The sequence below is a fragment of the Mus caroli genome, chromosome 5, assembly GCF_900094665.2.
Source record: "Mus caroli chromosome 5, CAROLI_EIJ_v1.1, whole genome shotgun sequence".
Classification (NCBI taxonomy): domain Eukaryota; kingdom Metazoa; phylum Chordata; class Mammalia; order Rodentia; family Muridae; genus Mus; species Mus caroli.
In genome coordinates this window covers 101,187,546-101,210,196 of record NC_034574.1, presented here as the reverse complement: position 1 = coordinate 101,210,196, position 22,651 = coordinate 101,187,546, and the positions used below count along the sequence as shown (strand labels likewise).

At 42.0% G+C, this 22,651-nt stretch overlaps 1 protein-coding gene across 3 annotated transcripts in view; it reads right to left on the bottom strand.

Annotated features, from left to right (window-relative positions):
* The window catches only part of Pigg (phosphatidylinositol glycan anchor biosynthesis class G), a 32,596-nt gene extending 19,698 nt beyond the window's left edge, over positions 1 to 12,898 (bottom strand). For all 3 annotated transcript variants that reach the window (XR_003836718.1, XM_021162890.2, XM_029477759.1), the window contains exons 1-6: positions 12,640 to 12,898; positions 11,553 to 11,758; positions 8,556 to 8,765; positions 7,022 to 7,210; positions 6,008 to 6,149; positions 993 to 1,205 (exon numbers count right to left, since the gene is read on the bottom strand). Coding sequence is in view for 2 of the 3 variants with exons in the window: in XM_021162890.2 (XP_021018549.1) it covers positions 993 to 1,205; positions 6,008 to 6,149; positions 7,022 to 7,210; positions 8,556 to 8,765; positions 11,553 to 11,758; positions 12,640 to 12,793 (1,114 nt within the window). In the remaining variant the exon portion in view is untranslated. The remainder of the gene's footprint in view (positions 1 to 992; positions 1,206 to 6,007; positions 6,150 to 7,021; positions 7,211 to 8,555; positions 8,766 to 11,552; positions 11,759 to 12,639) is intronic.
* Between the last annotated feature and the right edge of the window lie 9,753 nt (positions 12,899 to 22,651).

Genomic DNA, 22,651 nt, shown 5'->3' with positions numbered 1-22,651 from the left:
AATAGAAAAATAACTAAGACACCTGCCTTGAAAATTAGCTCCTGCCTTCCTTACTGCATGGTCACTATTCCCTCACTATTTAGCTCTAAGCCTGGAGCTGCTTCTTTGGCCTCAGGACTTCGTGTGCCTTATATCCCACCAAACCAGCAAACACAAAATACATCTACTTTCTAATTTTCACAACTATGCTGAGCCAATGCTGTCTTACCTCACACCAAAACACTGTAAGTACTTCTTGCCTCCTCTGCTACAGTGTAAGGCAGAACTCCCAGAGGGAACCTGAGAGCCTTTGAAAATGCAGGAAACTCTGCTGTGTCCTCCTTTACCTAGACAAAACTGGAAGCTCATCCAATGCCTAAAAGCCCTTTGATGGTATGTCTGAACTGTCCCTGTCTTAGTCTATCAACCCATCTATGCTTCTATCTTCTCCTAGGGTTCTGGTCACCATCTGGCATCCATTACAATACTTTTGTTCTCTTCACCCTGAAAGATCCTGTGAGGACAGAGATCTGCTGCTACTCAATGCCTTATCTCCAGTTATTTTTAGTTTAGGCTGTTCTTGTTGTTCTTGTTGCTGTTGCTGTTGTTGTTGTTGTTGCTTTTTGGTTGTTTGAGACAGGGTTTCTCTGTCTAACAGCCCTGGCTGTCCTTGAATCCACAGAGATCTGGCTGCCTCTGCCTCATGAGTGCTGGGATTAAAGGCGTATACCACCACTACGCCCGCCCTGTGCCTCTTGTTCATAAACAAAAACTTGGTAAATAATTGTTGAATTGAGAAATATATAAAAGATTTCAAATAGCTTAACTATATTCATGGGTGTTGTTAATAATGACAGTAAAGGTTAGAAAACTGGAACATAATATTAATAATTAGAGTAACAACTACAAAGTATTCCATTACAAATTGCACACCAGAAAATATCTGGAAGACATAAGGCCCATGGAATCATGAAGACCTTATAGAGGTTGGAACTATTAATTAATTACCTTACCTTTTTCATAGGATGGTACATTTTCTTGCAATAGTTTGCTAAGCTGTAATGTGTTTAAATGTAAAAATCTCAGTTGTTCTCTCATCGGTTTTCCCTCAATAACTGGGAATAAGAGGCTTCCTACACTGTCTTTAGGAATTGGCAAACCAAGTCCTACTGCTAGTGTTGCAGCCAAGTCAGTCTGCTGGACATGCTTTGGGTGTCGAATATCCCCTAGAAAAAAGCAAAACATTTTAAGCAATAGATTTCTACAAAGTAGAAAATGGTAGTTGTCCTTTAAGTTGAGCAACAATGGCTAATGTTAAGTCAAATTACCATGATTTCAAGCCACTCAAACGTAGATTCACACAGAAACCACCCCCTTGATTTTTATGTCAATAAATGCATTGAGTGCCACTTTCCCCTAAGTGGCTTATAATACACTGGACAGAGAGTCTAATTTTTAAAAATACAGTTATTTTGATTGTAGCATTGAGCAAGGAAGTGACAAGTAGCCAGACAGAGGCCAAGAGATGGTGACTTAGGTGATGTCAAGTCAACATGAGTTAGTATTAGCAGTGGTTTCTGAATGATAGCAGGATCTCTTCTTAGGAAAGCAGGATGAGGCTGGGTTCAGCTGGGCAGGTATAACCACTGACTAAGACAAGAATAAGACCCTGATTTTCCATATGTCTTTAAGCCTTAAATAGCTGTCAGCCCTACCAGCTTCTTAGAAGAGGAATGGCTGTAGTATTCAAGGTTCGGGGCCCTAGTATACAAAACAACCTTTGATAAAAAGTAACCTAGGAGAACTTTCTCATCTATAAAGAATATGACACCCCACCCCCACTCTGCCCCAACCCCAGAAGCATCAGAACAGGTTTACAGAGCTATCTGGGTCTCCAGGGAAGTCGTCCCAGATTGCTTTGCTCAAAGCTTCTTAGACACACAAGTGTGAGTCTGCAGAGATTTTACTTTAATTGCAGTAAGTTTTGGTTGTATAGACATTTCATTTGGTCAGATTTATTTCTAGACAAACTTTCTACTTCAGTGTTATTGCTTATCATCTTCAGTGCTTTCTGCTATTTTCTTGCATTGTTTTGACTTGGAAAACAAACATAAACAAAAGTGAATACAACACACATCTACTTTCATTTTATCAGATCCTCTTCTAAGACTGAGCTCTCCTGCAGGACAACGTAAGTGTAGTCCATGTCATGTTCTAACTCTACCAAATGTTGATGTTAACCAGGATTCTAACTGAAGTTCAGACAGAAGAAAGCTCAGGGCAAATCTAAGAAGGAGATTTCATAGTTCTTAATGTGAGGTGAAAGTATCAACACAAATTCAAGATAAACTTATTTTAAAAGATTTCCGCTGGGCAGTGGTGGCACATGCCTTTAATCCCAGCACTTGGGAGGCAGAGACAGCCGAATTTCTGAGTTCGAGGCCAGCCTGGTCTACAGAGTGAGTTAGTTCCAGGACAGCCAGGGCTACACAGAGAAACCCTATCTCGGAAAAAAAAAAAAAAGATTTCTTTTTCTGTCCAGAAACCTAATGGAATTCAGCATAAATTTACACTTCTAGCTATGAAACAGTATTCTACTTGAAGGATCCAGGTACCCTAAGACAAGTGAGCCCTGAGAAGGACACAGGCATGACAGCTAGGAATAATGTTCAGAGGGCAAGAGACGGATCAGAGACCACTGAGGTCTTGCTTCAAGGACTTGGGAATAAAGATGTTCGCATTAGACAAAGTAGTCAATATGCTTAAAACTGTGAATTCACACTTTTACTAAAAAATAAACAAGTTTAATTGGCCATTTACTGAAGGATAATAAATCCATTAATTGATTTGAAACTGGTGATATATACGAAGAACAATTCTGTCTCTCTTATATAAATAGTATCACTAGGAAGTCCAACGTATACAGGGTCATTTTCTTTATAAAATTATTCTTTTTTTTAATAAAAATTTTATTTATTTTATGTATGAGTACACTATAGCTGTCTTCAGACACACCAGAAGCGGGCATCGGATCCCATTACAGGTGGTTGTGAGCCACCATGTGGTTGCTGGGGTTTGAACTCAGGACCTCTGGAAGAGTGGTCAGTGCTCTTAACAACTGAGCCATCTTTCCAGCCCTATAAAATTATTCTTGTTGATCTAACTTTAATATTCTCCCAAATTTTATGTGAGAGAAACTTAATCTCCAATGAATTGGTGTTGGGAGTTGGTGCTTTTTGTCAGGTCTCATTTCATTAGCCCTAGTACCACTATAAAATGGCCTCCATCTTATAATTTAATAAAATCCCACCATTTGCTGTCTGGAATTATCTGTTTATCTATCAAATGAAGAAACACTCATTTATGAAAATCTACTGAACTTTTGTAAGAACTTTAAGAGTCTATAGCACATGAATTTCTCCACCCCACTTCCAAACCCCAGGAAACAGCAACTCTAAGGGGTGTCAGCCCAGAATGTAGCCCCATTACTCACACCATCTACAGCAGAGTGAGTGTCTACCCACTCCAAGGTGGAAACAGGCCATTTCTCATCTGTTTTTGTCTCAGAAACAAAAGGCAATTAGGTGTCAAGCCTGGAGCTTCTAAGCTTGGTGAGAGAAAAGAGACAGTTATATATAAGGTCACCAAAAAGGAAGCAACCAATACTTCTATCCAGCTGTACTGCCTATGAACTACTATGACAACCTATGAGAACCAGCTATAGGATAACCCTAAGGGTACAATAGTGGCCTCATATCCCGGTGGTAATCAACAGCTTTCTAACTGGACTTGGGGCCCACTCAACAGGATGGAAATCATGCCTGGTACTGGAGAACTAATTAATTCCCCAGGGTTAGTTGGGCCACAGACTTTAGAGAGTGTAACACCTCCATTTTACTAAACCAGCATAATTCCTAATTGCACTCTAAACATTTATCCTTAAACCCACAAATATGTGTAGCTCATCACTCCTCAAAGAATCTTCTCTTTGTAACAGATGGAGACCATTTCAGAAAACCATATGGTCAAAATGCAGAGAACAAGTGATCGTGGGTGTCCACCCCCAACTGATGCACCTACAACTAAGTGCTTAGGAAACATCTCCATAGAGGAGGCAGAAAGACTGTATGTAAGAGCCAGAGGATCAGGAAATCTGCTCTAATATCGTGGCTCCTAGAAATGATGGTGAGCCTTCACCCATGACACCCCAATAATATGGCTCCCTAAACAAGACCCAAAGAAGTAAAATATCAATAGACGTGCTAACATAGAAGGGATAGACTTCACAGTCTCCACGGACAAAGCACTACTGGACTACCAAGTGGTTAGCCTTCAAATTATATAGAAATATATAACACTAAACAGACTGAGCAGGTTGTAGTTATACATTTAAGGACACATAAAATGTGTGTGTGTGTGTGTGTGTGTGTGTGTGTGTAGTATAAAACAATAATGAAGAAAAAGAGACCATGATTTCAAGGGGGAACATGAACAGATTGGAAGCAAAAAACAAAAGAGGATGGGGGATTGTGTAATTTTAATTTTAAAAGTCTTATTTTAAAAAACTTATGAAGCTGGGTGTGGTGGTGCACACCGTTAGTCCCAGCACTTGGTAGGCAGGTGGATCTCTGTGAGTTTGAGACAGCATGGTCTACAAATCAAGTCCTGGACAGCCAGGGGTATCACACAGAGAAACCCTGTCTCAAAACAAAATATGCCCCCCCACAAAAAAAAATCAAAACAAAAATCTTATGGTGCAAGCTAAGCATGCCCAGCGACCTTTCTGCCTATCACTTTAATCTTTTACAAACTGTTACATGACTTGCATAGTCCAAAATGTGCCCATTGTCTTTTCTTTTTAAACTATGACATTAAACTAAGCACGCTCAGGAATGTACACTTTAATGGAGGCTCCTTAGAAAGAAGCCAACCTCTCTATATGAACGTGTATAGGTTCCCTCCCTAACTAAATCCCTGCTTCTGTCCTGTCCAAAGAGAGCACTGTTTTGGAAATGAGTCTGCACACTTTCATGTCCTGGCTGTACTTATTTTGGCTTTGCACTCACCAAGATGCTAACCCAATGCATTAGGTTACAGGACCAGAACCAGAGAGTATCCACAGGCTCCAGATGTTCTGCAGAAATAACTATGGTACCCACTGTGTGCATGGTTTAGTCTTGTGGAGGCCAGAAGGGCATGTAGCTGTGAGGGGGGATAAGCCAGGCCAGGTACATCAGGTAAGGTGAAAGAGAGGATTACATTGGACTGAGAAATAGGGCCTTAGCTAGTCCATGGCTCTCTCTGAATCCCTGACTTTGGCTATCAACATAGGGTTTTAAATAGTGAGCACTTTTACAAATATTTAAATATTAGTTGCTGGCAATTTTTCATTAAAAAAAAGAAGAATTACACCGGGCGGTGGTGGCGCACGCCTTTAATCCCAGCACTCAGGAGGCAGAGGCAGGCGGATTTCTGAGTTCGAGGCCAGCCTGGTCTACAGAGTGAGTTCCAGGACAGCCAGGGCTATGCAGAGAAACCCTGTCTCGAAAAAAAATTGTTTTTAAGCTGGGCAGAGAGTGCACACGCCTTTAATTCCAGCACTTGGGAGGCAGAGGCAGACAGATTTCATGAGTTTGAACCAGCATGGTCTATAGAGGGAGTTCCTGGACAGCCAGGGCTTTGTATATGTGTGTACGCTTTTGGTCACATGCATTTCCATCCAGGTCAAAGGACAACTTGAAAGAGTGACTTTTCTTCTTCCTCCAGGGGTCCCAGAGATAGAATTCAAGTAGTCATACTTGGCCATAAATGCCCCCACCCACTGGGCCACCTCACTAGGCCAAGGCAAATTTTGACTAGTTCCATACCTACATAGAATAGATTTCTGCAACAGAATTCTTACAGAAAAGTATTTATAAAGAATACAAATGATAAGTTCTGACTGCCCATAACCCCTTCCATTTTTCACACTGTTTGTGATCACTGATATCAGATACAGTTTAACCTGTTAATCATTCCTAATTCTCACCAGGTTTTCTTTCAAATGCAGAGCTGATTAGGAGCAGAGGTGTGCTCACTTCCTCTGTGGAAGAGGCCCCATGGCTCCCAGTCTCAGACATTCCATGGTCACCACAGAGAACCAGCAAACTGGGTAAGAGAGTCTCTCTGTCCTGTAAGGTAAAGAGGAACCTGTCAGCTGTACTTGTCTTACAAGAACATATATGGTCCTGCAAAGAAAACAACTACAGAGCTTCACTTTAGCTCATAAATAGGACCTTCACCTTAAAGCTTTAAATCTCTTTCAGGGAAGTTACATTCATATCAAAGGGTCCGAGTGAATGTTACATGTGACAGGTGCATGTGACAGGTGCAGTACGTAGCTCAGAGTACTTAGGCTTGTGTTTATGACCACTAACAGCAGGGTATCTGCCATTTCCAAACTGTGGGAACATGACTGCTCCTGCCTCAGTTTCCTGTCAAGGAAGAAACTAAAGGCTGTTTAAAGATAACACATGGCATCCAGGAGGGCACGAGGCAGGTCATCAGGCTTCTCTGCCCAGAGCTGCAGCCATTTGATCTTATCTGCTCCAGGGGTACTGGGCAGGCTCTTGACCCTCAATGCTTTGTACCTGACACACATCCACACAAATAGTATCTATCTGTCCCTCCCTCTCTTCAAGTATCTATTCACATGGAATACTTTTCCAGAAAGATGGTCCTGAATATACTATTTAAAACCATACCCACCCCTGCCCCCCAAACAGGGATGCTAGCTCCTCCTGCCCATGTTTTTCCTCAATAGCAACTCCTTTTTTGGGCACATTTATATGGTTTACTATATTTCTCATGTTTCTTCCCTAGCCAGGGTGTAACTTTATCAATAGTAGCATCCTAGGAACAGGGATCTGGAAGGTCCCTATGGCAAAAGCATGACTGCTTGGCTGAGAATGGGCATGCTACCCTCTCAGTCATTTCTATTCATCCTAGGAATACTGGCCACAAGGACTTTCATCATCATGCGATGCACCACAGTAAGCCTTACCTTCGACAGCAGTGAAGTGTGGATCTTCATCAGCACACTGTCCATTTCGCTGAGCTTGTGACCAATCAGGGGGCTGTTGGGCCCAGAAATGTGGCCAATGTGATCCAGCCCTAGATAGTGAAGGATTAACACATCCCAGTCTCCTCTCTTTAATACTTTGTCCAAATGCCTTGTGACATTTTTATCCACCTTCAAAGGGAGGGAGGAAGTACATATAAACAGTGCATCCAATTTTTCCTAGATCATCAGGAATTAATCTTAGGTAACTCATGGAAATTAGAAAAACAAAAGCCCCAAAGTTATTTTTTTTTTTAAAAAAAATGAACATTAATATTAGACTAAGTTCTTATGCCTATTCTTTTTAATGTCTCTAGCTTGTGGCAAACATATTATACAAATAATTTAAATTAGGAAAGACCACTGCTGGTCTTAACTAAAGCTGAATAAATAAACTAAACAAACACCAAGAATAATAAGGGGTAAAATAAGGGGTGGATAAAGGGTGAAAGGCAGCCAGCCAAGACTACAGTACAGCTAGGAATAAGTAGCAGTCCCACATAAAGGCTATTCTTGGAAAGAACAGAACACTTATAACATCTCCCACTTCTGAAGCAAACATCATGGCAATGTGAGCAGGTAAACAGCTCCAGTAGAGCTAGCATCCTGCTTAGCCCTGGGTCTTCACTTTCTTCCCAATAAAACATGGACCACAAAGAAGTATTTCCACCTGATAGCACAGTGTGAAAACTTGTCACTACTGAAAATTCACACCGTACCTGCCCTGGTGAATTGTGGAAAGGGTTTATCACTCTAGAAAAGGTACCAGTGAGACCACATACACTCAAAGACTGGCCCCAACCCCCAAACAGAACTGAGATTCTTATTGTAGGGCTACACAGATAGCACGTGTATTACCTCCTCTGCCACAGTCCCAGCCCTCACATACCTGACTCACATATCATGGGCATGTACTGGACTCATAACTTTGTTCTGTTGCCTCCCTTTCTGCCCATGAGTCCTCACTCATTCAATGACGTAGCTGCTGGGCTGTAGCACCCTTCCTGATCTTCTGTGCCCTCAATGTCTGTCCAACTACTTAGCATGCTGGGGCCTACATACCTTGGTTCACTCTTGGACCAGGTTTATGCTACCATTTACAATTGATTACAGGAATGATTTTACAATCTTGCCATACCATTCCATAAATTAAAAAATACCACACAGAAAACAGCATCACCTCTAAATGGTAGCATCCAACTCTACCTAAGGTAGAATGCTTCTGTTTTTAAGAAACTGGCCTCTGAAATGAGGCATGTAGGGGCATGCTGTAAGCCCAGCACTCTGGAGAAGGAGCTATGCGTATAAAGAGTTCAAGAATGGCCTCTGTTACACATCAAGTTCTACCCTTACCTAGGCAGCATGAGAGATTGGGGGGGGGGGNGGGNGNGGGAAAGAAAGGGGGAAAGGAAGGGGAAGAGAGAGAGACAGAGACACAGAGTGACACAGACTGAAAGTGACACAGAGACAGACAGACCTCTATATAATCTGACACAAAGAACGACGTTGTCCCATCATATTCCACAAAGTGCTTTGGGAATAATTTAACCCATGTTTCATCTCCATAAAAGATAATTCTTTTCCCAGCAGCTTTTGCCTGTCTTAACACATTGTCTTCTAGGAGCACAGGAGAATTGAGATTCCTGATGACATCAACAAAGCCAGGGAGACTTCCTGTCATCAATGCCTGTAGAAAGAAACATGTCAAGACTTAGATTACAGATCCAAAAGTGAAGCACAAGAGACAGGAAGACCAGTTGGGGGTCAAACAGGTGGGTACGAACCTACGGTAGGCCCTATTCCAGAGACCAGAGTCAAAGCTAGGAGGCAAGTGGGCAGGGGAGGGGAGCAAGATAGGACATGGACTTTGGGCCAATATATCAAACTCAATATTGAAGACTTGATTATTTAATGAACATGGTTCAGGGAATCCTTACATTGGTAAGACAGTGAAGATAATAGTTAGACACAGTACCAGCCATGTCTTATTGACACAGTTAATACTAACATGTGTATAAACATTGATAACATGAGCCTGTATATTCAGACTCTTTGTCAGGGTTTCACATAAGATTTAACCTGCCTTTTGTACAGCAAGCTCGTTAACAAGCAAACCCTAACAATCCAGCAAATCTAATATCTTTTTTTAAAGAAGAAACCCTGCTTGTATACAGTTCTCAAAGTGAACTGGGCCAAGAATGTCAGCGGAACATCAAATCACACCTACAATATTGCACCACATAATAAATGGTGGGTGTGAGATCGCCTACCTTTCTAATTAGAGGAGAGTCAATATTCTCCCCCACTTTTACCACAGACCCTACAAGCCACAGTAATAGTAGTGAATCTTCATAATTTGGAGTGATATCACCACCGAAAAATATCAACATCCATAGGTTTGTGGTGAAAAGAACAGGAATCTCTGTAAACCTACAGAATTCTGAAAAGAATTTTTCAGTGGCAAATAAATGCAAACTTCATTTTTAAGATTCTAGGACTTGAACTCAGTGCTATACATATGCTAGACAAGTGCTCTAATGTTGAGTTTTATCACTAGCCAAAAAATGTAAATTTAAACCAACCAGACTTCCAGAATGGCAGAATTGAGGAGCTTGGCACCCCCTTCCCCTGCACCCTGAGAGCAATGGAAAACCAACAAAAACTATCAAAAGCAGTTACCTTGGAGCTTTAACTGTCACAAAAATCATGTAATGAGTTGTACAGAGAAGGAGATAGGAAAAGCAAACACTGTATCTCCTTCCTTCTCTACTTCATCTGATAATGACTCCATTACAGTTGGCTGTGACAAGCAAAAAAAAAACCAACTTGAAATCTGAAACAGGGCTCCGGGAAGGAAGACAACTACAGACAAGTTTTAAAGACTGGTTTAAAAATAAAAGAATTTGAAAAAAATACAATAAAAGAATTTGAAAAGGGGCTGGAGAGATGGCTCAGTGGTTAAGAGCACTGACAAATCTTTCAGAGGTTCTAAGTTCAATTCCCAGCAACCACATGGTAGCTCATGACCATCTGCAAGGGGGTCTGATGCCCTCTTCTGGTGTGTCTGAAGAGAGCAATGGTGAGTACATTAAATAAAATAAATAAATAAGTAAATCTTTAAAAAAGAAAGAAAGAAAGAAAAGGAAAGGAAAGGAAAGGAAAGGAAAGGAAAAGAAAAGAAAAGAAAAGAAAAGAAAAGAAAAGAAAAGAAAAGAAAAGAAAAGAAAAGAAAAGAAGAGAAGAGAAGAGAAAAGAAAATCTTTAGGGCCTTGAAAGACTGCTCAATAGTTAAGAGCACTTGACACTCTTGCAGACAGTCGGGTTCAGTTCATGACAGCTCACAATCTCCTGTAACTCCAGTCTCAATGGATGCAATACTCTTTTCTGCCTTCTGTGGTGCACCTACATGCATGCAAGGCAAAACACTCATACACATAAATAAATAAATGTTTTATTTAACATAGCTGCAGATTTTCAGACACTTCTGGTTTTTTCTGCCAACACTCTCCTACTCCTCCTAATAGTGGCTTTTTGAGTGTAATTTCTTCAAACAGGCTTTTCAGGCTCCATGACCTCAGCTGCACTCCTCTCTCTCCAGCAGAACTGTACACTGCTTTCCTCAGGCACTCATCGCAATGTAACTACATGTTTCTTTGAATGCTTGTTTGCCCAATGCCTTTGTACATCCATAGAGACGACAAGCCACATGAAAGCAGTTTCCCCCAAATGTATATCCATTACAGTATCAACACCTAGTAGTTGCTAAGTAGTTGTCTTCCTCCTCCTCCTCCTCTTCTTTTTTAATTTAATTTTATTTATATGAGTACACTGTAGCTGTCTTCAGACACACCAGAACTGGGCATCAGATCCCATTGCAGATGGTCATGAGCCACCATGTGGTTGCTGGGAATTGAACTCAGGACCTCTGGAAGAGCAGTCAGTGTTCTTAATCTCTGAGCCATCTCTCCAGTCTTCCCCCCCCCCCCAGCACCATGCACTTCAGAAGTACCCTCACCAGACTGAACAACAAATTATGTAGTAGAAGTAACAGCTCTTCAGACCAGTTCATAGTTCTTTGATCATTTTGTATAATTCTGGCAAATAATTTAACTTGACTGAGTTTGTCTTCTTGGATATACAGTTAATGAACTAGGCTGAATACCCCCAAAGGCTCCCTCAAGCCTGACAACTAAGGAACACAATAGGCCACCACAAAGGAGGATACCTCCTGGACTACAGTGGCCTGGAAAATCTGGTTCTAAATCCCTCCCCCTTTCCATGAGGGATGAACTTCAGCTACTTAACAAGGGGTAAAAAGATTACCTTATTATGGGATTCCCTCAGCACCCCACTGCCCAGCAACACTGACAACACTGAAATATTTTCCATGTTATTAAAACAGGGTCTCCAAGTAGGTTAAATAATTGCTCTAAACTTTCAAAAGAGCCATAAAATGTAACCAAGTTCAATTTACCTTGATTCGAGGCATAGTAACTGTGGGTGGCTTTGCCTCAGCCACAAAGCTATGAGATGCTCCCTTTTCTACCAGATACGTTGTGTAGGGCATATACTTCACACCTTTCGACCCAAACACAAAATCATCTCTTAAAGCATCTATCAGCACAATAACCACTTTACTGAAGAGAGGTGGTGGCAGCTTGGTCCAGTTCGAACTGACTCCTAAAAGTGTTTAGAAAAGGGGAAATTAAAATTTAAACTCCATTCAGCACTCCACTGCCTTCAATGTCTTTTTCGTTTGTTCTTCTAGCACACATCAAATCTATTTCAACCTGAAAGAAGGCCCATTTTGGGTAGCCAGTGTTGTGTTAATTTTCTAAGAAACCAAACAAGACAACTGTGAAGGTTCCTTCAAGGGTTGTAACCAGCCTGCAGGTGACTACCAAGAAGGGCATCTTCTGGCTAGGCTGGACAGTATGTTAACAATGAGTAGGTATCCCAGGAATGTATAGTGAACTACTCTTAGCAAGGTGAAGAGTCCAGAACAGAGTCGCCTCTACCTAAGAGACATACAGTTGGGAGCTGTGCCTCCCTGAGCTTGTCCTAAAACCTAGTCTTGCAGGCAGTGAACCTATGGGTTTACATGTCCAGTGGCTGTGATTATATGGACCTGTTTCACTGCAGCGGAGTGGGTATCAGGTGTTATTTCTGTGTTGGTGAGGCTACTAGGGTCCTAAAATGCAGAGAGGCCCTAAGCACTGAGGGTCGGGAGGTCTTCTGGGGGAGAGTTGTAGAAAACTGGAGGAGATCTGAAGAAACATCACCTGTTATGTCCTATGGGTCCAAAACTGGAAACCTAAATTGGAAGTGATTGAAAGGATTATTAGGAAAAGGGGTACGAATCACTGAACAGCGGCAAACAAGACGCAAAGTCGGAGTTACTCTGGGAATCCTCTGATTATCACATAGGTCGACATGGGGCGGGAGGCTGCGAATGTCTCGAAGGTGTATGATACACAAACAACGCTAAAACAATACAAATTGTTTCCGTGGTGGGGCAGAATGAAAGCGGGAACCACCGAGAAGGGGGCGGAGGGCTATACCTGCTACGGGTTCGGGCGCTGGGGTCTCTGCACCGTGCTCTGATCTAGCAGAGGAACGAACAGGAGCTGGGAAGAATCCCCGAATAAATATCGCGACCCCGATCACCTCAATCGCTACGCAGCTGGCAGCGAAGGCCCCGGAGCCCAGCCGCATTCTGCCCTGCCGCTGGGCCGGACGGCCCGAAACTTAGTGTAACAGCGGGCGCCGCAAACCCGCACCCAGAGCCCACAACCGGACTGTCAAGATTTCCCTCCCAGCCTGCCTCGCCAGCCCCAGCGCACAGGAAGTACGTCAGAGTGGCGAGTGCCCGCGGTCGCTCCCTGACGACGTTCCCCGCGGACCGGCCCCGGGGTGATCCTCCCGGGAGTCCCTGCCTCCTCCCGAGCCCAAAGGCCCACGGAATCCCCGGCTGATCCATTCGGGAGCCTCGCTTCCGGTGCCACCGAGAGTCCCCGCACCTGCCCCGCCCGCTCAGGATTCCAAGTTTGTGCGCCTTGAGCCAAGCGCATCTAACGCCGCACAGAGTCGGTGCAGTTTTTAGCTGCTGGTGTTTCTGGTGTATTGTTAGTCCTCCTGGTGTTATGGCCCCAGTTTTCTGACAGGACGACTCTGACAGACTCTGGGTCTGTCTGGGGCAAGCCTGCAGATTAAGCGATCCTGATGCGATTGGCAGTCAGTGAGTGTGCTCCCCTTCTTTGGAAAGCTGCTTCTGGAAGGAACCTCTAAACCGTAGGGGGCCACGTGTTTGATAGGCAAGGTCTTTCCATTCTAGATGCAGGAATTTTCCTGGGCTCATGCAATGAGACAGAAGCCAGTCTTTGAACAGAGTCCACCCCAGCCTCGTCTTCCTTTGTGCACACTCATTCTCCTTGCGGACCTTGCTTCTGTAAGTCAAAAGACCCAAACCCCTTCTCACGAACTCTTTTTCTAGGAAGCCAAGAACAAGATGGAGGTTTTGCTGCTGTTAAGTTGTATGAATTCCTTAATATCTTGGATAGCAACCTTTATATTTGATTTGTAAGCTAAATTTTCATCTAGTTTATGGTTTTTTTTTTCAGTTTACCATATTCACACACACACATATATATATATATATAGATATATATTTTGTAATTCTCTGTGGATTTGGTGTTATATGTTTAAGAAAAAAAAAGCATCAGTTTTGGTGAAGTTTCTTCTCACCTTTTTCTTATAGGAGTTTTATAGCTTCAGATATTAAATTTTAGTGGTTAACCCATTTTTACGTGATATTTCTGTATGTATAAAGGAAGGGTCCAGTTCCATTCTTCTGCATGTTTACCCAACATGAGTGGTGTTAAAAATATTATGTCATGGATCTCTGTGAGTTCGAGGCAAGTTCCAGGACAGCAGCTACATAGAGAAACCCTGTCTGGGCGATGGGAGGGAGGGAATAAAAATAAACAAATAAATTATGTGTGTGTGTGTGTGTGTGTGTGTGTGTGTAGCCTTCTTTGAATTTGTCAGTGATTAATTAATGACATAGTTTATTAATTAGGTGTTTTTATGACAATACCACACTGTTTTATTAAATCAAAATATCAGTAAGACAGTACCACAAGAATATACATGCATATGCACATAAAATATCAGTAAAGTACATGTAGCAAGTACTGACAAATGAACGAAGAAATAGGAAATATAAGAACACTGTTTAGACACTTTAATATCCTAGTGTTGGTAATGGGCAGAACAACTAAGCAGAAGAGAAAAACAAAACACAGAAGACACAGACTCTATTGTCCCTCTAGACTACCAACTGCAGTGTATACGTCATTCCTCATTTCACATAAACATGAACGTCTATGAACAAAAGTTCCTGAAAGAATACCACCTTACACTTAACTTCCTACAAGAATGATTAACCAGTTAAAACTTCAAAGACTATATAGTCTGAAGTGTTACATGTTGTCTTAGGGTTTCTATTGCTGTTATAAAACACCATGACCAAAACATCTTTGGGAGCAAAAGGCTTATTTGACTTCAATAACCTGGGTTACAGTTTGTCTTAGTCAGTGTTCCATTGCTGTGAGCAGACACCATGACCACAACTCTTATGAAAGGAAAACATTTAATTGGGGCTGCCTTACATTCAGAGGTTTAGTCCACTATTCTCTTCTCAGATCCTTGACTCTAGCTTGTGTCAAGCTGAGGAAAAAACAAACAAACAAAGCCCAACCAGGATAATTGACCCTTGACAACTTGATATGCAAATAAATTATTCAACTCTGCTCCTTTATTTTTTTTATCCCTAAGATCTCATATAATACTAATATATGACATAATTAACTTTAAAACTCAGGGGTTTTTATTTATTTTTAAGATTTATTTTATGTATGTGAATGCACTGTCACTCTCTTCAGACAGATCTGAAGAGGGTATCAGTTAGTTGTGAGCCACCATGTGGTTGCTGAGAATTGAACTCAGGACCTCGGGAAGAGCAATCAGTGCTCTTAACCACAGCCATCTCTCCAGTCCCAAACTCATTCAGTTTTAAAGTTCCATCTCTTAAAATAGATTCAAAGTCTCTCAACTGTGCACTTCTGTAAAATCAAATTAAGTTATATACTTTCTTACTCCAAGAGAAAAGAATCAGGAAACGGTCATAATAAAATGAGAAGAAACCCTAAGTCCGAAAGTACAACTCAATAACTCGATGACTTCATACTCTTCTGAGCTCCAAAAGGCTCCATTTCTCTAGTTCTGCCATTCATAGCACACAGCATGTATGGCAGACTCAGGCTGGCTCTGCTCTCTCTCTCTCTCTCTCTCTCTCTCTCTCTCTCTCTCTCTCTCTCTCTGTGTGTGTGTGTGTGTCTGTCTGTCTGTCTGTCTGTCTGTCTCTCATCTCTCTCTCTCTCTCTCCCAACCCCCACCTCCATCATCCTTCCCTGAACCAGGGATTCTATGGTTCTCTGGTCCATCTGGAAACAGCTCTCAGAAGGGAAGCCCGCACAGGACAGGAACTCTGGATACCAGGTCTCACCTGCTAATGCCAGTGGCAAGGGCAGCAGTAGCTACAGGGACAACAAGAGTGTGAGCCCAGCCTGCCAATCGAGCCTAAGGTTCAGTGATGGCCACTTCAGGAAGGAAAATTCTTCCCCAGAGTGTTACAATACAGTAAAACAGCCACTCAGACTGTTCTTGGTGAAATAACTTATGCCCTTTACTTTATGTGTATAGGGACTTTTTAAACATTGAGGAGTAGGATGGGATCCAGGGGAAGATGCTTCCCATTGGCTCAGCTTGAGGTGGTAGTGATGCTCCATTAGCACGGGGAGAGCTTCAGGTGTTTTCCTTACTTGACTGACTGATGTCTTCTCAGTGGGGTTACTCATTCTAGAGCAGGTTTTAGCAGGGATCTCATCCCATGCCTGCAGTACTCAATGCTGAGTTTCATGGGGTTTGGGCTTGCTCAACTTTACCAGTCCTTCTGTCTGGTGGCACAATCCATTTGACCCACACTCCCCGCTCTTGGTTTTTCAAGACAGGGTTTCACTGTGTCCTAACTGTCCTGCAGTTGACTTTGTAAACCAGGCTGTCCTCAAACTCACCAAGATTCACCTGTCTCCACCTCTTGAATGCTGGGATTAAAGGCATTTGCCACTACCACTTGGCTGGTATCTCTTATATGCTGGACTATCCACTGCAACTGAGAATCCCCCTCCACAATGGCCTCTCTTCAGGACCTTCAGCACTGCCACACAGTACTAAACCTCAGCGGCTCTTCATGACTTCTTCATGCTTTCAAAAACAACACCATCTAGCCGAATCTTACACATTACCAAGTTTGGCTGCCAGCATGAGATGCAGCTTTGGCCACCTTGGATCACAGCTTCTATGTGCTAAAACTGAGGAAATACCCCCCTGAAGATTTTACCTCAGAGATGCTGGGCTCTTCCTGAATCACTACTAATATTTCAGTTATAGCTAACTGCAACAATTTTATCGTTAAAGCAATAAAGCAAAGGTTTCACTTCAGTGGTGCTTGTCTCTTCTTTTTTTTTTTAAGATTTATTTATTATATGTAAGTACACTGTAGCTGTCTTCAGACAGCACCAGAAGAGGGCATCAGATCTCATTATGGATGGTTGTGAGCCACCATGTGGTTGCCGGGATTTGAACTCAGGACCTTCAGAAGAACAGTCGGTGCTCTTAACTGCTGAGCCATCTCTCCAGCCCTGCTTGTCTCTTCTTAATCACAGCTGATTATTCTGTTTCTGCTGACCAGACACCTAATTCTTCATATAAAGTATTACACAAACAGCCCTGGTAGAGTCTTTGTTTCCCTCTGAAACAATCACAAGCCATGCTTACAAGGTCTGTGTTTCAACAGTCTATTTTCAAGTTCCCACAAAATAGTCCATGAAGATTTGAACACTTGATGGCTTTCTCAGCAAAAGTTCCCAAATCCTTCACAGTCCAATCTGACAAAATGGAAGAACTGTCATAGTAATACCCCACTCCTGGTATCAATTCTCTCTTAGTTACAGTTTTTATTGCTGTGATAAAACACTGTCTTCATTTAGGTTTTATTGCTGTGAAGAGACGCCAAGACCAAGGCAACCCTTATAAGGGACAGCATTTAATTGGGGCTGGCTTACAGTTTCAGAGGTTCAGTCCATTATCATCATGGCAGGAAGCATGGTGGCATGCAGGCAGAAATTATGACGGAGCCAAGAGTTCTACAACTTTCTCTGAAGACAGTCAAAAGGAGACTGGCTTCTCTGGACTGGGTGGAACTTGAGCACTAGGAGACCCCCTCAAAGCCTGCCTACACAGTGATACATTTCCTCGAAGGCCACACAGACTTCCACAAGGCCACACACAACTCCCAATAGTGCCACTCCCTGGACCAAGCAGATTCAAACCACTACAAAAACTATGATCAAAATCAACTTAGGGAAGATAAGATTTATTTCTTCTTACACTTTTAGGTAACAGCTCATCTCTGAGGGATGAACCCAAGCAGGACAGGAATCTGGAGGCTAGAACTGAAGTAAAAGCCATGGAGGAATGCTGTTTACTGGTTTGTTCTCTCTGGCTCACTAATTTTGCTTTCTTATACACCCAGGGATGGCACCATTCACAGTGGGCTGAACTATCCCATATCAATCATTAATCAAGAAAATGTACTACAGACTGCTTACAGATAATCTTGATGGAACCATGTTCTTAGATTAAGTTCCCTTTTCCCTGATCATTCTAGCTTCTGTCAAATTGACATAAATACAAGTCCATAGCCATATTACTTTGTGCCATTTTTTTAGTTCTCTTAATAGCCATTTATTGTCCTCCTTTGTGTGTGAGCTAACATCTTTGTGACAGTTAAATGAATACTTTAGATGTGCAGACACCTAACATTCACCACCCAAAGCCTAAGAATAATCAAAGGCCTATATCTGAGACGTTCTGATTTCTGTGGCCTGTGTGCTGATTAGGTTTTTATAAGCAGCATTCCTCAATAGTTTGTGCTTCAGTTCTTGCCTTTAGGTTCCTGTGTCTGTTCTCCTGCACTGACATCCCTCAATGATGGACAGTGGCCTGGGATGGGAAAGCCCACAGGTTGCTTTTAGTCATGGTGTTCATTACAGTAATAAAAGATAAAGTGGGACATGCACTTGCCTGATGTCCCAATACACCAATGTTTCAAGAAGTGTGCTGATTCACAATATTCTTTGTTCCTTTCTATAAAAACTTTTAAAACTACTACCTCACAGGTGTAGTGAGAGTTTTGTTAAAAAAAAAAACCCAGTTATGTTATATGACTAAGTTTTTGTTATAATCCCAGGGGTAGAATAAACTGCTTCACAGCAAGTGATTATGATTTGCCTCATACACTAACAGGGGTGTGATTTTTGCCACATGCAAATAGGTTAATTCAGGGGACTCTGGAGAGGTTTTAAATAGGAGAACCCCAAGAAGGTCTGTAGTAGTGGCTGCTCCTGCTGCTCCTGCCACACACACCCCTCCCATTGCTTCTGGTCCCTCCTGTTTCCTGCTGCTGCATTTGCTAGATTCCTGCTTTGCTATTGCTGGATTGCTGGATTGCTGAATATTCGGACAATGAAGATTGGACTTGCCTCTTAGTACCCAACGCCTGTGGTTGGTTTGCTTATTTGTTTGTTTGTTTGTTGTTATTGTTGTTGTTATTTTAAATAAAATCTTAGTCATTTGATTTTACCAATGAAGATTTGGGAGCCAGAGGCTATGGTGAAAGCCTACTATCTCAGAGAGACAGAGAAAGCACCCAGCTGACCTTCCTCCTTGACTTACACCCCACCAATGATGCCTCTTCTCACGCCATCTCAAAAACCCTCCTTCAAACTGAATGACCCTCCCTTCTATTTCCTGTGTATCTCTCTATCTGTCCTCCTAACTTTTCTTATTTTCTATGTTATTTTTTTCCTTAATAATCCTATTTCTACTTCCTGTCAACTGGTTGCTTGTTCTGCCTCTTGACCTATGGTTGACGTTATTGAATCCTGTTTACAATATTCAAGCAGAACACTCTTGGATTAAAGGTGTGGGCTAAGGCTGGGGCTAACCACGACTGAAAACAGTTTTTCCAATAAATAACACAATCTCAGGGTTCACAGTGTGATCAAATATCCTGAAACAGATCCCCTAATCAGCAGGAAGTAGTCTAAAGAGGTCTTTGCCCTATTTCCCTTCTAATCTTCTTTCTCTCCCACCTAGTGTCAGGGGCTTGGAAGGGATTAGGGTAAAATAAGGTATGAATGGTCTTAGATATTAGAACCCAATAAAATAGGTTACACACACACACATACACTAACACATAGGTATGTGGAATTTGGAGTAACTCAAATATGTGTTCCCAGGACAAGGCATTGGTCATTCGAATTTAGCTTTAAAATAGTCTTTGATGCAAGAGTTGCCTTTTTATGCAATTTTTGTTAACACCCTTATGCTGCACCATTAAACAAACCAGAATATATATATGTATATATTCTGGTTTGTATATATATTTCATATATGAAAAATAATATATAGTATATATTAGTACTCTAATCACAAGGCACCAATCTTAGAAAATAATATCACAAATATATTTAGGAAAGAGTTCCTGCCAGAAAAGTAAGACCATATTTTTAAAAAAGACATTAGTAAATTCATTGAAATTAATGAAAATAAAAACTAGTGGATAGGCTAGTGATCTGGGAAAGGCATATGCTCAAAAGCCTGCTCCATTCTTTGGTGTGACTCTTTTTTTCTTCCTCTTTTTCCTACCATAATTAAGAAATATATAATTTAAACAGATCCAGAGCTCTGAGATAGAAGCAGTAATTTAAGATCTACACACACACACACACACACACATCAATACCTAGGAATAGCCAGATGGATTTAGCACAGTATTCTACTAGACTTTCAAAGAAGAAAGGAAAACAGGTAAATAGATGGAACTTGAAAATATCTTCCTGAGTGGGGTTACCCAGTCACACACACAAAAAACCCCCACACACATGGTATGTACTCACTGATAAGTAGATATTAGCCAAAAAGAAGCTCAGAATACCCACTATATAACAGACCATATGAAACCCAAGAAGAAAGGGGATCACACCTAAGCGTGGATGTTACAGTCCTCCTCAGACAGGGGAAGAAAATAATCTTGGGAAGTAGAGGGAAAGATGGATCTGGGAGGGAGGGAGGGAGGAGGGGGAGGGAAAAAGGGAACCAGTTCAGATATGGAGGAAAATGGGGAAGAAGTACAGAGGGTCAGGAATTTGAAAAGAGAAGAGTAGCAGTGGGGGAGGGGCAACTGGGGAAAGCCACTAGAAAGTCCCAGATGCCAGGGACCCAAGAAGTTCCGAAGACCCAACAGGAAGGACATTAGCTGAATTACCCAACAAAAGGAAGATAGAACATGTAGAGACCATATCCAGGGGATAGGGACAGCCCCCTGTTGAAGGATAGGGCTACCCACCAACTTCAAAAATATTAATCCCGAATTCCTACTGTCAAAAGGAAATGCAGGGACAAAGAGTGGAGCAGAGACTTCAGGAAAGGCCATCCAGAGATTGCCCCACCTAGGGAGCCATCCCATCTGCAGACACCAAACCCAGACATCAAACCCAGATACTATTGATAATGCCAAGAAGCGCTTGCTGACAGGAGGATGGTGTAGCTGTCCCCTGAGAGGCTCTGCCAGAGCCTTTCTGATGCGGATGCATGCAGCCAAACATTGAACTGAGTGAGGGAATGGAGAAGTTAGGGCAAGGACTGAGGAGCTGAAGGGGTTTGCAACCATATAGGAAGAACAACAATATCAACCAACCAGACCCCCCCCCAAAGCTTCCAGGGACTAAACCACCAACCAAAGAGTACATATATATTGGGGAATTCATGGCTCCAGCTGGATATGTAGCAGAGAATTGCCTTATCGGACATCACTGGGAGAGGAGCCCCTTGGTATTATGGAGAGAGGCTTGATGACCCAGGGTAGGGAGATGCTACCCTGAGGCAGGAGTGAGTGGGTGGGTGGGAGGAGCACCCTCATAGAGGTGGGGGGAGGGAAAAGGAGATGGTGGTTTGTGGAGGGGAAACTGGGAAGGAGGATAACATTTGAAATGTCAATAAATAAAATAATTAATAAAAAAAAATTTTTAAAAAGAAAATATGGAACTCTTTCTATGTCTTTTTACAAGCCAATATTAACCTGATATCAATACCACACCAAGACTAACTAAAAAATTAGATTTATAGATGAGCTTTTCTGATGAACACAGACACAAAAACTTGCAATTAAAATATTTGCAAATGTAACTCAATAATGTAAAACTCAACCAATCTCACTCATTTTAAAAGAAACTCCATGTTATGTGAGACCAGGGGCTAAATTCCAATTTCAGGAAGAAAAACATCCTATGATATCCCCCCTCATCCACCCACTTCAGCAACAGCCAGGCTGCAATAGTAGGACCAAGGTACACAGAGACAACCTAAGACATCCTGCAGAGAATAGACAACCTGACCATCCTGTTTGTCAGGTATTTGTGACCTCCTGTTCAGGTCCTGCAGAGTACACCAGAAATGCAGCTTTTAGAATATTAACTTGCTGACCCATATAAAAATTTCTCAAGTTTGCTTAACCACAATAAGAACCCTGAACCCCTAGACTTGAGGCTCTGGCTCTGACCTGCTGTGACAGTAAGAGTCTGAGAGATCTTACTAAGAGCTTGTAATAAAGACTCTTGTGTATTTTACATTAGAATTGGCTCCTGGGTGGTCTTTGGGTACCTGCAATTTGGGCCAACAAATGACACATCAAAAAGATCTTTCACTGTGGTCAAGTCACCTTCATCCAGAGATCCATGGATCATTAAATATAGGTAAATCAACAAATGTAGTATGTACTCTACCACATAAATAAACATAGAGAAGAAACCTTGTGACCATTTCAGTGGCTAAAGAAAAATCTTTGATACAATTCCAAATCCTTTCATGAAAAAAGTCCTGGAGAATTTAGGGATACAGGTGACCTACTTCAACAAAACAAAGGCAATATAGAACAAGCCCACAGCTGCCACAGGCCATGCAGGAGGAATGACAAATGGCTTTAGAATTCATGGAATGTGGCCCACTGGTTGGATGACTTTGTCTCAGACAGGAATGGCTGAGGACTGAGTGCTCTGAACACTTCATGCTGTTGTGGAGTTCTGGTCTGCTTTCTACATTTGGGATAACAAAATTGTTAGTGAAGCTAAGTTAAAATGCTTTTGCTACTGGTTTTAATGTAGAAAAAAATCTTAGGGAACAATTTGAAGTTCAGAAAGGGCACACTCTTATCAGTTAAGCTTGGGATTTTTAGGGTCAGGGAACAAGAATAATGGCAGCACTGGCTGAACTGAGGCTGAGCTGGTGATTATTGGATTCTTTCTTCCTTCCTTCCTTCCTTCCTTCCTTCCTTCCTTTCTTTCTTTCTTTCTTTCTTTCTTTCTTTCTTTCTTTCTTTCTTTCTTTCTTTCT